The sequence below is a fragment of the Seriola aureovittata genome, chromosome 15, assembly GCF_021018895.1.
Source record: "Seriola aureovittata isolate HTS-2021-v1 ecotype China chromosome 15, ASM2101889v1, whole genome shotgun sequence".
Classification (NCBI taxonomy): domain Eukaryota; kingdom Metazoa; phylum Chordata; class Actinopteri; order Carangiformes; family Carangidae; genus Seriola; species Seriola aureovittata.
In genome coordinates, this window is record NC_079378.1 from 25,746,943 (window position 1) to 25,761,346 (window position 14,404).

The following is a 14,404-nucleotide window of genomic DNA, read 5'->3' on the forward strand; positions in this document are numbered from 1 at the left end:
CTTGAGCACAATAAAACTTTGTCTTTTCATTACAGGTCCATGTGCAGAAGACAGCCTCTTGCTAATGGATTTTGAAACTGCACAGTTGCCTAGCAATTCTGAATGGTGCCTCGCTGTTGATTCTCTTCAAGTTTCTAGCAGATTATGAAGCATCAGGCTCCTAGCCCGCTTCATTGTAGGAATAATGTATGACCTTTGACCTTAATAAATAAATATATATTTATATAATACAAAAATTCACACACTCTCTTCTCCTCTTCAACCAATGTCCTTTACTACGGCAGATGAAAACATAATAGTTTTACTGACATTATACAAGTGAACAAGATCTCTACACTAACAGTATGTCGCAGTAGATGGAGACCAGTAACGCTGACTCTGTTTCTGCTGGTTCATCACTGCCCAACTGAGGCAGCACATTCACTTACAGTAAACAGTAATCACAGAGCGGGAGGACGACTGCAGGGTCCATACATCACAAGAGGACATGTGTGAGGTCCAGAGAGATGGACCCATCACACACTGGGAGGAAAATGAACGACGGGTGGAGCAGCATGTTTGATACTGCTGCATTTAAGGGGAGTGGTTTGATAAAAAGCAACAGGAGCGGACGTGTCATTATCAAATATTCCCATGGGAAAGCCGGTTGGATGGATTACGGTACAGGACAATGGGGGAAGGGGCGAGAGATTTAGAGAACACATTTGTAATTAGCTGAAGATTTACAGCAGAGCTGGTTAGATCTGCCCCAAGAGCAGTGCAAACTAAAATTAGCTGTGAACAAGGAACTCTCAACTCCTGGTGGACTCTGAGGAAACAAGCCCTCTGGAGCTCATATTCTACTTTATTAAAAAAAAACGGCAAAGCAGCAAAATGGACCTTGATTGAATTGTGAGCCTCTGCAAGCACAACATTTAGCTTTGCATTTATAATTTGTGTTATGCGACGTATCAAAATTTACCCATTTCATTTTTTTCTCTTTCAAAAATTATAATTTGGGGTAAAATTTATGACAGAAAAAGATACTGTAAATATATCCTCTGTGTTTTCAGCTTGGACCAACGTTTGACAGAGCCTTTCATCTCAGCGTGACGTCCTACCTTTCTTTTCTTGAAGGCCTGCCGTGCCAGGTAGCCTCTACAGGCAGCTTGGAACAGGGTGAGATTACGCTTGGTCTGCTCATCCCTCTGTTCCTCCAGCTTAGCCAAAGTGCCAGCTCTGAAAAACAACTGGAGCACAACAAACACACACACACACACACACACACACACACACACACACACACACACACACACACACACAAACACACACACACACACACACAACACACACACACACACACACACACCACACACACACACACACACACACACACACACACACACACACACACACACACACACACACACACACACCAGATCAAATTTAATTATTTGTAAAGGATGAAAAATGATTGAGAGATCATGTAATGCTTGTTTCAGCCATGGGGAAATTAGATTTAGAGGTCCTGCTCTGTGTGGAGCACAGCAGCAAAATAAAAACAGGAGTTAAAAAGTAAATAAGTGCACTGAAGCAGTAAATCAATAAGAAACAGTGTAATCCATGGACAAGTGAGTCTTATCTAAGTGCGAAAGCTGTGATTAAGTTATTATCTCGGACAATCAGCCTTGTCTGTTTCTAATCTGGGCCAAAGGTAAAACACAGGTAAACAGCCAACAGGAAGCAGATCACGTCACGGCCTGTCTACACCTCAGAGGGATTATACTGTGAATGCATTCTAGATATGATGGCAGTGAGCTATTAAAATGGATGGATGATGACAGAAAAACTGTCTCCAACCAAGGTCTCTCTGCACAAGTCCCATTGCTTTATGAATTACCAAATCTATATGTGACCTGTTAACAAAGCACGAGCTGGAAATGATCAAACAGCTTTAGCAGTAAATCTACACACCAGTAGGAGGAGTGATGCATTCACTGGCATCAATGGAAATTGCTTTTCAAATTGCTTAGCGGGGCTTCAGCTGAAGCTGTTTCGGCATCATCAAATGTATGTGGTACTTTCTAAAACGTACTGTATAAAACTATGCTTTTTTTATATGTGGCAATCACTAATGGCAGATTTGATCTGTTAAGAGCTTTGAATCCATTGCTGCAAGCTTGTTTGGGCCTGGTGTAATTGGCATGCAAGTGGGACAGGTTGCTAAGACACCAGTGGAATGCTTTGTGATGGCCAAATGTGCTTGTCTACTTCTGAGCCCAGTTCACACTCCAAAGTGCGGCACCATGTGAAGCTGCCTCCAAATCATTCTTGTGTCATGTGTTTTACACTGCACATATCTGGAGCATGAGTCCCACTGTTTTCTACATTATTGTTTCCTTTGATTTCCTTCTTGGCTGATGGCCACTTTTCCAGCTGATAGGATTAGACCTCAGTGTGCCAGCCAGTGTTTACTGTGATTACTTTACAATGGTCGTGGTGAAAAACAAAGAGAGCCATCAGTTGTGAGAATTTGCTCTAATGACCTGAAAAGAAAGAGGGAATTACGGTCACATAGTCGGGCAGAGCAGAGACATGCCTCTCAGGTAGCCATTGGCTAAAAGCCTTGGCAAATCTCCAAAAAGAGGAAAGGCAAACAAACGTCAAGGAAGAACGAGTGTACTGAAAGACACACTCCCCCAGACAGCCAGTGTCCTTCAAAAACATAGAAGAAGAGAAGGAGCTGTGTACTGCAGCTTTGTGTTTCCAGCTTTAAGAGAAGGGAAACTGGCAGCGAGTCACACAAACCCCACACAAAGGTTTGTACAATCATTTTAAAGCTGTGTATTGATTTGAGATGTGGTGCCATTACTCACTCTGCTCAGACCCATGTGGTAGCTGCTCTTCTCCAGGTCCAAGGACTCCAGTAGCTCCTCCACAGCCTGGGCAGAGGCACACATGTACACACACACACACACACACACACACACACACACACACACACAGTCCTTCAACTGCTGCATCCAGTGGGAACTTAAACCGACACAGCAACAGTTCAGTAGTCCCAAGTCACCATCCTGAACTAATGGTACAGTGCAGTTTTCCTGACTGACTTCAGAAAGTAACAAAGGAAACACGGGAAAAGTTTGGTTCTCCAGAACCTCCCAACCCCAACAACAAACCAATTACAACTTGTCCCACACAATCCACCTGCTTCTGGCTTATTCCTCATGATCCCCTTGTGGTCTTGCTGCGTTTGCAGCTTTGAACATACATAGTCTACGCAGAGGAGCACCATCGGCCAGCGGGGAGCCACTCCTATCTATCAGCCTGGGTATACTGTGGGTGTATTATTGTCTTAGCCTCTTCTCTCCACTTGAGCCCCCAGCCTGAAACACCACATCTAGATTACAGCAGAAAAGGTTTGCCATGAGCACTGAGGGGCTTTTGTTTGTCAGTGTTTCCACAGAAACTCAGCCCCAATACACTGACACAGGGGAAAAGAGCTTTTCTCCCCCTTAACACCATTCTTTCACTCTTTCTCTCATTTTCTCTCTAGAAACAAACTTTTATTTTTATTTTTCCCTCCACTGCACTTCAGCTCTTGCAGAGGAGCAGTGCAGAGCACACCCTCACTGATGGTTGACTTCTTAGACTAAAACTCACACCAGGTTTCCTCTAAAGCTTTTTCACAATCATTATTCCTGAATTTAAAACAAAAGCACTAAAGAGCTGAAGCGACTGTCAAAGCCTCAGGGGAAACGAGTTTCCAATGCCCAGATGACAAAGGATGGAGAGTACATCTATCTGAATGTTATTCTGTAGCTCTGAATGCAGTGAAGCTGATCTGCCTCTTTCACTGGCATGATACTGATGAGGTTAAGTTGATTAGATCATTACAATAGCTCTGACGAATGCAGGTTTATTTCTCTGTCAGTTGGCTGCTGACAAATCAGGGGCAGACGTAATGAAGCTGCCTCTTCACAACATTAATCTTCACTGTGCTGGGCCACTGGCAGAGCTGTACATTTCACTGATTGACTTACTCTCCTCTCGTCCTTCACTATGTAATTCCTCCCGTGCTTCTTGGTGAGGTGCGGCGCCAGCACATCAAAGCGCCGCCGAAACTCAGAAAACACCATGTGATCAGGGTAACCTGTGAAGGTCAGCATTGGATAACAACATTACATCCTGCAAATATTTCTACACACTGATGGGTTGGGGTTATGGACAAGGAGGTGTGTATTTCTAAACCTGTCCTTGGTTGTTATTGAAGACGCTCCCTCACCTTGCCTGTAGATCCGGAGAGAATCGAGCAGCTTGGAGCCACGCAGCTGAGCGCGGAGCAAAGCTACATCTAGCTGCATTAAACCAGGATCTCCGCTCTCCCCCTGAGCCTCACATTCCCCTCCTTTGTACAGGGATCCACTCAGAGCCTTCAGGGCGTCTGCTTTGGGTAAGAGGCAGTGAACAAAGTGAATCCTGGACCTGCGCACCATGTCAAGGAGAGCGTCCTGGAGAAGACGGAGAACAGTCAAGAGAGACTGGTTGGAACAGGCCAATGTAATGACGTATATAATCAGGAGATCAACTTCTTTACTTTTCCTTTTACTGTTGACTGAAAGTTTGTAAAGAATTCTTCTCCTTTAACATCCACATGAGTTAAATCTACTTATTCTGTATAATCATGTTTCTCAAGCACTTAATACCTTTATGACAAATGCTGGAAGACAGATGATACATTTTTATTTTATTATGTGTGTTTCTTTATACTGTATAAGTTTAATGTCAGTTCCATATAAGGCACATTTCTTTATAAGGCTTTCATTTCCTGACTTTTTTGAGAATCACACAAATTTTCGATTAAAAACTAACAGTCCATATGTTCATGTTGGACTATGGGATATTATGGTTTTGTTTAACCCTTTCCCCTCTCCTGGTTATTGCTACTTTATCTTTAAGAACCAAGTTTAGGAGCACAGAGCTCAGTATCCCTCTGAATTTCACACTTCACAGTTTACATCCATAACCGTTCCATATTTCACCAAAATTCATTTGCCATAAACATGATGTAAACATGATGATATGCAGAATTTGTTAATGGCATGACACTGAAAATGTAATCTGGGGTTTTGCGGAATTATTTCCTATCGATATTCCAATCAAGCAATGTGGTTGGAAGTTCAATAGCTGCAGAGCTGTTCTCATAGCACACTAACACCAGGCTAATATGATTTTCAGATTTATCTCAGGCTGCAGCCCAAACACTGGCCTTCATCCCATCCATTTCATTTAAAGCTGCATCAAGCCATTTGTGACTGTTAAGCAGATTCAAAAATCTACAGCTATGAGTCTTTTTATATTCCATCTGTCCAGCTTCTACAGTTGAACTGGTGGCATCGAATAAACTGAGCAGCGTTGAATCTCGGTGGGCGTAGCAGTACTAGTACATCACAGGGACTCAGCTGTGTTAATGTTAACAGTGTTACTAATGGAGCTTCAATAGTTTGATGTCTTCATTTTCTAATTAAAGATCGACCAGCTGGTGTAGTCACACGTCCAGCTCCCTGCTGAGGTAATAGTGGACAAACTTCTAAAAGAGACGCTTGACTGGCTGATTGGCTCCATCCTCTCCTCTCACCACTTGAAGCTTTATCTGGATGCACAAGGACTTCTTCTTGATAGCAGCCACCCCAGTGGAGAAGGTCTTTCTCATGCTGGTGGCCCGTCGCAAGGACAGCTGGGAAACACCTTCAAGACCTGCAATGGAACCGGACAAAACGGTGGCTCCAGCCGCTCGGGTCATGAACAGTGAGCTGATGATCTTCCTGCAAGAGATACAATCCTTCAGTGTGAAGCTCTGTAATAATCCACTACAGTAATATTTAATGTCCATGTCCCCAAAGATCAGACTCCTCCTGCATGTGCGGTTCTTACTTCTGGGAGTCCTGCAGGAGGCTCGTAGCGTTGGAAGAGGCAGGATTCTGCTTGGCGTAGTTCAGCCACCCAAAGACGTCGTACTCCACCCAGTCGGTCCCATGACTGTGACCAAGCAGGAAATGCTTTTCCTTTTCACTCTTCAAGAGGAAAGTGTGACCTGATGTAAACGTAGGAGGCACTGTCAGATCCGCTGGCTTGTTGTACACACACATACAGAGAGAGGACAAAAGTATACGGTCTGCATGAAGGGTCTCCTAACCTAGTTCTTATGGACCCCATTAGTCTGTCCATGCAATTTTTCTGTGCAATGTTTAGATCCCTGGTATTGTATTCACATTATTATGCAGTGGTCTTCCTCAAATATGATCTGGTGGAGTATCAAAGAGATCACAGAGACAACCTCTTTTCTTTCCTGGTGTCTTTTTAGAAGCTGCCACCTTGGCAAGAGTTCTCCAGGTTGCCAACAATGTACACAGAGAGGATTTCTATCACACAATTACAGTAATACTGGTCATCGTGTTATATAGTGCATTGTGTTGGTATGAGGAGCATATTCTCCATGTTACAATACAGTGTACTGATACAAGTCTCAAAGAAGTTCAACAACACGTGGAAAAATATCTATCTAAAATGAAACTTCTAACAGTTGGTAAATATTGAAAGTATAGAGAGTGTCGAATGTCTCACAAATCACAAATCTCACAAACCATCAGAAATAGCAAATTTCATGCTACAACAACAAAGATGAAAGTTGTCAACATCATTAATATGAATATAACATGCATTATATTCAGATTAAATATTCATATTAGGTCTTTTTATTTAGAAGATTGTAATTTTCTGCCAGTTTCTTTAAAGACCATGAGAACGCTCGCAATGCTTTGTATTAGCTGTGTGTGTGTGTGTGTGTGTGTGTGTGTGTGTGTGTGTGTGTGTGTGTGTATGTGTGTGTATGTATGTGTGTGTGTGTGTGTGTGTGTGTATGTGTGTGTGTGTGTGTGTGTGTGTATGTGTGTGTGTGTGTGTGTGTATGTATGTGTGTGTGTGTGTGTATGTATGTGTGTGTGTGTGTGTGTGTGTGTGTGTGTGTGTGTGTGTGTGTGTGTGTGTGTGTGTGTGTGTGTGTGTATGTGTGTATGTCCTCTCCTTGCCTTTGCTCTCGCCCTCAGCAGGTCCATAGTAGCTGAAGAGACGTCCCAACAGTGTTTCCTCTGACCCCCCTGGCTGCAGTGCCTCCTCCTCCATCAGCCACAACAGCCCACGTGCCTCCTCTGTCCGAACTGTCCGCACCTGTGATAAAAACACGAATACACACAGACACACACACAGACACACACACACACACACACACACACACAAAGGTCAGAACTCTTGTTGTTGTTTTACATGAGCAGAAATGACTGTCACTGAGACTAACAAAGACTGAAGCTTTTTTATGTCGGCCTCTAAAACGATTCCTAACAGTCCCCATACATTACAAAAACCTAGAGAGTACAACACAGAGTACAACAAGTAACAAAGCACATCGCTACAAGGACATTTAGCTGACTATATTTAATGAGAACATACAGACGGATCAAAGAATTTTCAGCCTTTACTGTTTATCCTGCTGGGTGCAGAAAAAAAAGCAAGATACAGCTTCTAATGAAACTCTGGCCTCTATAGCCAGAGTTTCATTAAATATTAGCTGCTCTCCTTAATGTCAGTAAAAGAAGTTTGCTGAATGTTTCCCCAGTATGAGTCAGTTGTCACAGGCCTAATATTAATATTAGCCTTGGAAATTAAACTTTCAAAAGCATTTGTGGTCTATGTGCCCTTCAGCAGTTGCTACAATAATAGCACTATCAATTTAGTGTTTCCTTATAATCTAAATGGAAATAAAATGAATATGAGGAGTAGTGGGGGAGAAGTGATTAAAAAGTAATACAATTAGTATTTTAATTAGTGTGAACACAGAAAATAAAATAAAACCCACTCCACCACCGGTGATCATGGAACAAGAGCTTGGGAAAGGTTTGTGTTTCCTTCTTTTGGGACACCAGTCACGTAAATGTAAACGGGACCTTATTGGGCCGTGCAGCACACACATTAGCATCAGTAGCATATGTTTAACCTGTTACCAGACACAAGCCCAGAATAGAATGTTTACTGTTCTTCATCCTTTTCATCACTGTCATATGTCTGTGATGAGAAGGGTTTTAATTTTACAATCAAAAACAGATACTGAACCAAAGTTACTGAGGCACAAACATGATAGAAATTCAAGGTTTTTTTTTTACATTGCCTAGTTTTTCTGTCATAATATCATTTGTGTGGAAAAGACTTTGGAGTCTGAAGCAATTCTGTTTCAACAGCTGTTGACGTGATACGAGGATCAATCAAAGCTTTGTTCAGAGTCCTCCGTCTTCAATCAGACTCAGAGCTTTCAAACATTGTACAATTTGTCCAGATGATGTGAAGACTGAGTCCAGTACAAACCAAACACCCCTAAAGTACTGAGGCCAAAGCATCACGCGGGTTCATTTATGTTTCCAGAATCAAACGGCATTCATACTTACATACACACAAACCAAAGGTTTGAGTGCTGGGTAAAGTTGTAGAATGAGTCATAGTTGTTCCAGTCCGCTCTAAGGTAACCAGCCTGGTAAACTAATGCCTGAATGCACCCTGGGAACCAAATCCACAAAACCAAGAACTGTTTAAGCAGCTATCTGGAAGTTACACTGGAGACATCCTTATCAGCAGTGCACACTACACTGGCTGCAAATACAACACAGTATCAGTTTGGAGGAGACATATGACATCTATGAGGCTTGAGCATTAAGGCGGTTTGTGATAACGGACATCTGGGCTACAACAGAAAAAAAATCATCCGACAGTGAAAGAAAATCTTTGATCAAAATGTCTTTTCCTTCTAAGCGGCGGATCTCCAGAGTTGACTTTAGAAATGACTTGAAGGAATCAGTGTTTTTTTTCCCCTTTGGTTTGTATTGTGATGTACAACAGTTCACTGCTTCTGATGACGTTCCCATTACAGTGGGGACCATTTTAAAAGTGCAGCACTCAAATCAAACGCCTTGGAATGATACCAAAGTGATCTACGACTCTCTAAACTCTGCCATTTCTGTTTCCATGGTGCACATCACAGGCTGTAAAGGCCAAACATTGATTTTCTTTCTTGAAGTCAATTCTCTAACCTTTCTTTTCCTGCTGCTTCCCTCTCTTTCTAGCCTGCCAAACAGCACCATTCAATATTCAAAAACTCACATAAAGAACAAAAAGAAAACATCTAATGCTTAAACCTGATATTCATTGTTGAATACAAACAGGGTGCCCAGAGAGCACTGTGTGAAAATAGATCATGAAAGGCACGCAAGTCCCTCAGCTGTTCAGAGAAGCAGTTATTATACAAATACCAGATTTATACATGAAAATGTCAAGAAAAAATAAGTGACTGTGCAAGTCAGAATAGAGTGTAATGTTAATAGAGACAATAAAGCATTGAACTCACCAGCGCTTGGCTTGAGGCTTGGTCTACCACTGCCACAGAGAGAGATGTGCTGGGCTCTGAGTCGTCTAAAGCCAGCTCTATGTTCTCCTGCACGAACACACACAAGCAGGTTTATGGGAGATGTAAAAAGATGAAAAAATGATTTTCCTTATATGATTTATTCAGTATCTGATATAGACTTCAGCATGCAAGGCTGGTTAATAGCTTTCTATGGCTCTACACTGATATGTTTAATCAAGGGGGGTCTGACATATGTGTCATGTAGGTGTTAATGTACATGACAAGGAATAAAAACCTTCTTCTCAGTGCATTTAAATGGGACAGTTACCTACAGTGTCTAAAGACACCCCCTGATCCCGTGAGTGCTCTGAGACACCTGTGACCCCCGCGCACATGGATGTTGATTTCAACAAGGAATCCTGGGTCACGCGTCTAATCGATAATCAATGGATGAATCCTGTCAATCATTTGCTGTTTCCAGCTTCTCAAATTTGAAATTTTATTTAATGTCAAAGCAGGTGTTATTTCCACGGGTTTTTATGGATATTAAAAAGTAATTCATATTAAATGTAAGAAAACCAAAAGCATCAACAAATCTATTGTAAGAACATGAATGCCTGGCATTTACTGAAGCAGCTTTTCCTATAGGTAAATGGAAAAGCTAACAGATTTCATTACTGCTGCAGATGACAACATTTGCGGAATAAAGTGGAAATAATAAAATAATAAATTACCTACACCAGAGCAAAACAGGCATCCGGCAGCTCACAGTAACTACGTGTATGATGCACAGGAAATGTGGGAAAACGTTGGCTGTGTTAATAGTGTGGCCGTGACAGATGCCAGTGTTCACGCTGACCGTGTGTAAGTAGCCTGAGTGATTCTTGTTCTCTGCTGAGGAGAGTCAGTGCGCAGAGGAAACACTATAGCTATCCACTCAGCTGCAGCACGCAATTTGAAAACATAAAGCATATCCCTGTTGTGTGTCTCACAGTTTAACCTGCCTGTCACTGCCACTATTGATACTGTGTGCTGTTTCAAATGAGTTTGACCTAGTTTCCAATGACAGTTTCACAGCTTGTTATATTTTCCAGATGTTCCGAAAAGAGAGAATTACACTACACAAATTTATGCAATACTTAATTTCACTCAAAAATCCCTTTCTCCCAGGCAGAGGATGTGGGTGGGAATGTGGGTGGGAATTCCCAGGATCCTTCTCCACAGTATTAAAGTAATATAATCAGGATCTCAGCTCAGCTTTAGTGTGCTATCAGCTGAGCTCTGAATAAGAAGAATGCTTCTCAGATCAGAGTTGGGACAAATATAAGGTGTAAAAATGTTGAACTCTCTGTGGCCAGTTATTGTGGCCCAGCCCTGCTCCTTCATCACAGCAGCAGCACCGCTGTGCAGGTGGGCGTGTCTCCCGACAGCAGTTATGAGTGGCTTTACTTTGATCTCTGCAGAGGAGGTGAACACTGGCATCACTAATGAGGCGGTCTAACACATGAACTACTTTGGCTTGTCACAGCTTGTGACAGGTGGGAGGGATGGCGTATCTGATGTGTGAACACATACACTATTGGAGTTGATATATTGGTGAGAAAGCAGCAGACAAAAGATACAGGGGGAGGAGAGACAGTGAGAATGAGGCCACATGTATGCCCAGTGCACAACACTTCACATATCCTCACTTCTTTGTATCTCTCCAACTCCTGAACAAAGGTGCGCTGGTAGAAGAGGGTTTGCAGACGCTCCTGAGTGTAGTTGTGGCAGAGGTCCTCAAAGGTTGCGCCGCACTCACGCTTCGCCAGCCTGGGGTTTTGAAAGCCTGGTGTGTCCACGATGAGCAGCGAGCACAGGGAGTTCTGGCTGGATTTCAAGGCCCTGAAGCACCCAGGACACACACACACAAACACACATGTACACACAAACATTAGCACTTTGAGACAATGTTATATTGATTACATTCACTGCATATAACCCCTAGCTTTAACCTTAGCTCTCTCCACCACATCCCTCACTGTAACCTTCACCAAACATGATCCAAAGTCTGTCCTACGACTGAAATCCAACTCCTACATTACAAACAGACTCTTATCTTCCTAAACCACCCATCCAACCCATTACAATCCTACAATTAAACCCCCCAAAATTATGGTAATGTAAATTTTATCATATAATTTTACTCAAGATGTCAAATATTATTAGTTAAAAGGAAATATGCATAAAGCACAAGGCATCCACACATTTCCACTAGATAATGGTGCAGCCAAAACCATGACGTCCTCAATTTGACACAGCTTCACTAAACTACTGAGATACTAACCGGTTTATTAAAGAGATGAGGATAGTGAAGAGTTCAGAGTAAAGCCCAGATGCTACAGCTTCTAAACACTCCATGGCTGTTGCCTTGGATCCTGGTATGAGAAGCAGTCAGACACAGAACAATCAAAAACAGTCAGCTCGCAACAATCTCATCTGCAAACAACATGACACCAGGAGAATGAGAAGAGGACATTCTGTTTTTGACTGAAACAACAGTCAGTAAATTTGCTTCGACAAGGATGTACTAGTACATTTGAGCACATTATGCCCAAAGGCATAAAGTATTCAAACTGAGTCTGAAATTGTGTCTGTAAAGCAGAGTCATTTAGGGACTCAGGTGTTTCCGAATCGGTCAGATCAAACAGCTCATACTCATGTCTGTGCCTGGCGGCAATGGCCACCTGTTAAGTTCTCCTAATTCAGTCCACTATCACACAAAATAGTGAGTTTATGGTGCTTGGGGGTGCATGTACGCGCACACACACACATCTATGACTATATGCTCATGTGTGAGGGCAGATAGAGGGAAGGTGAAACGGAGGTCAACTCTGCCCATCCCTGCTGTCATAGAGTTTTAACTGCATCCTCCTGCCCTTCAAAGTATGTCGCAGTCCTGATGGTAGTCAGAAGACCTGCACGTATGAAAAATCAATGTGAGGCAATTATGATTTCAAGGACAATGAATGAAGAGTGGAACCAAAACTGCTTGTCCTTACATAGTGTGTGCACTTATCTGTCAATAGCCATTGTAAAGCTGTGGTATTCATTACTAAGATAAGCTTTACTTTCTCCAGAGCATGCAATTTCCCTCAGGTGATGAGCAGAGGCGAATGTGTGTGTGCGCAAACAGAGTGAAAGTGACAAAGAGAAAACGAGGGGGTGTGGGGGCTGTGAGAAATGAAGAAGAAAGAGTCTGTTGGTAAATGTGGTGTGTGGAGTACCTGCATCTGCTGTGCCATTTTCGTCAGAAGCCTGGCGGATGGTGCTGGCTCTGGGCAGGGTGCCCTTGGCCTGGTGCTTGAAGATGGAGGAGGAGAGCTCCTCCAGGGTGCAGCCCAGCAGGTAGGCTGCCTTCTGGGCCCACTCATGACGTGCAAATTGTTTCCTGCCAGCTGAGACACATGCATGAAAACGTCCATTAGCCCTTCTGCCAACTACTGCAGGCACACGGCTAGCCTGGTAGCTTTGTGACAATCCTGTCTGTGACAGTGCGGGATTATGTCTCTGGTCAAGCTGACACTGACACAGCTGGCGAGGACAGAACCAAAAGCATGCTGAAAATACTTTGAATATTGAAAAAGAGACAGTCAGCATCTACAAGTAAAAGCTTCTATTGTTTAATGTTGAGAAAATGTCTGAAGCTGAAGTAATAATTGCCCATTTTATCATGTTTAGAATGAAAGCAAAACTTATCATTAGTGGGGACACAATTAATTTATTTACATAAAGACCTCTGTCAGAAAAGACAAGTTTCTCTTTAATCTACTGGCTGCTGATGGAAACATGCAGATATGAGCACAAACTTCCGTTTTAATCCACCATGAAGTGGTATCTTCTAAGACATGAGACAGAACCTGAGGGATTTCACACAGAGAGTAGTGGGCTCTATCTGTCTCATCAGCGCTGCAGAAGCCCTGCACACTCTTCATGATGATAAGCAGGATGGAGGGAAGACAAGCAAAGACATTTAAATATTTGCTTTGATAGATATTCGCCACCACAGCTATTTAAATTCTGGTAAAACATCAAAGAAGAAATTGGGTTTTCCAATATAATTGAATATTACTGAATAAATCATTAAGAAGTTCATGAGTCTCACAGACAAAAAACTACATACGTACAACACGTGTGGTAAGCCTTTTTATAACTGCACTAACCAGACACAAGTGTTGACAGTACAGCACACACAGAGCTGTTTCCGCTGGTGCTTTTAATTAGTTCTGTTGGATTAGAGACCATTGCTGCCCTCTTGTGTCTCACTGTGAAGCTGCCAGTGAACGGCCTTTATGTACTTTTTATATTGTGTGGTAAAATACAAACTCAGTCCTGGCAGCAGAAGCATATTTTTTTAAAGGCGTGGAGTATTTTCAAGACCACGAGACAAAATTTAATTGAGGTCAATTCTTGGTCATAACTTTTATCCCATCAGGCATTGTTTCTTCATGGGAACCACAGGAATCCCGAGTCCACAAGTCAACCAGTGATTTTCCGATCGGAACAAAGTTGTTTAGGGTCTGTATTCCCAACAGCAGATGCTGCGCAGGACAATATTCATAGCTGTAAATTTTAAAAACTGTTCCTGGATTGTGTTACGCTGCCATCAGAAAGATTGGCAGCCAGCTGGAGGGAATCACTGAAGATACTTTGGCAAGCAATTCTGCAGTGTGACTGGCAATTACAGCGCTGAGAGTGAAAAATGAACAAACATATCAACAACAGAAAATACAGAGATGCTGCCACTGCTACAACACAGTCCGCATGTGTTTCATGTTGCATGTTATTTTAATACGCCGTGTTTGGTAACCGCTTCCAAAGCACAGAAAACTACACATCAGGTTAACTGTAATGTCAGTCATATAAAAATATTTTTGTAGGTAGATGAAGATTCCTTAGTTGGACTTTGACTCTGCCAATCAGTTCTGCACTGAA

At 42.5% G+C, this 14,404-nt stretch overlaps 1 protein-coding gene across 8 annotated transcripts in view; it reads right to left on the reverse strand.

Moving 5' to 3' along the window:
- The window catches only part of LOC130182078 (unconventional myosin-XVIIIa-like), a 59,497-nt gene that overhangs the window by 24,054 nt on the left and 21,039 nt on the right, over positions 1-14,404 (reverse strand). For all 8 annotated transcript variants that reach the window (XM_056396637.1, XM_056396636.1, XM_056396630.1 and 5 more), the window contains 11 exons: positions 12,697-12,867; positions 11,757-11,847; positions 11,122-11,314; positions 9,431-9,517; positions 7,071-7,209; positions 5,917-6,076; positions 5,621-5,807; positions 4,268-4,493; positions 4,026-4,135; positions 2,856-2,921; positions 1,101-1,229 (listed from right to left, as the gene is read on the reverse strand). In XM_056396637.1, coding sequence (XP_056252612.1) covers positions 1,101-1,229; positions 2,856-2,921; positions 4,026-4,135; positions 4,268-4,493; positions 5,621-5,807; positions 5,917-6,076; positions 7,071-7,209; positions 9,431-9,517; positions 11,122-11,314; positions 11,757-11,847; positions 12,697-12,867 — 1,559 coding nt within the window. The remainder of the gene's footprint in view (positions 1-1,100; positions 1,230-2,855; positions 2,922-4,025; positions 4,136-4,267; positions 4,494-5,620; positions 5,808-5,916; positions 6,077-7,070; positions 7,210-9,430; positions 9,518-11,121; positions 11,315-11,756; positions 11,848-12,696; positions 12,868-14,404) is intronic.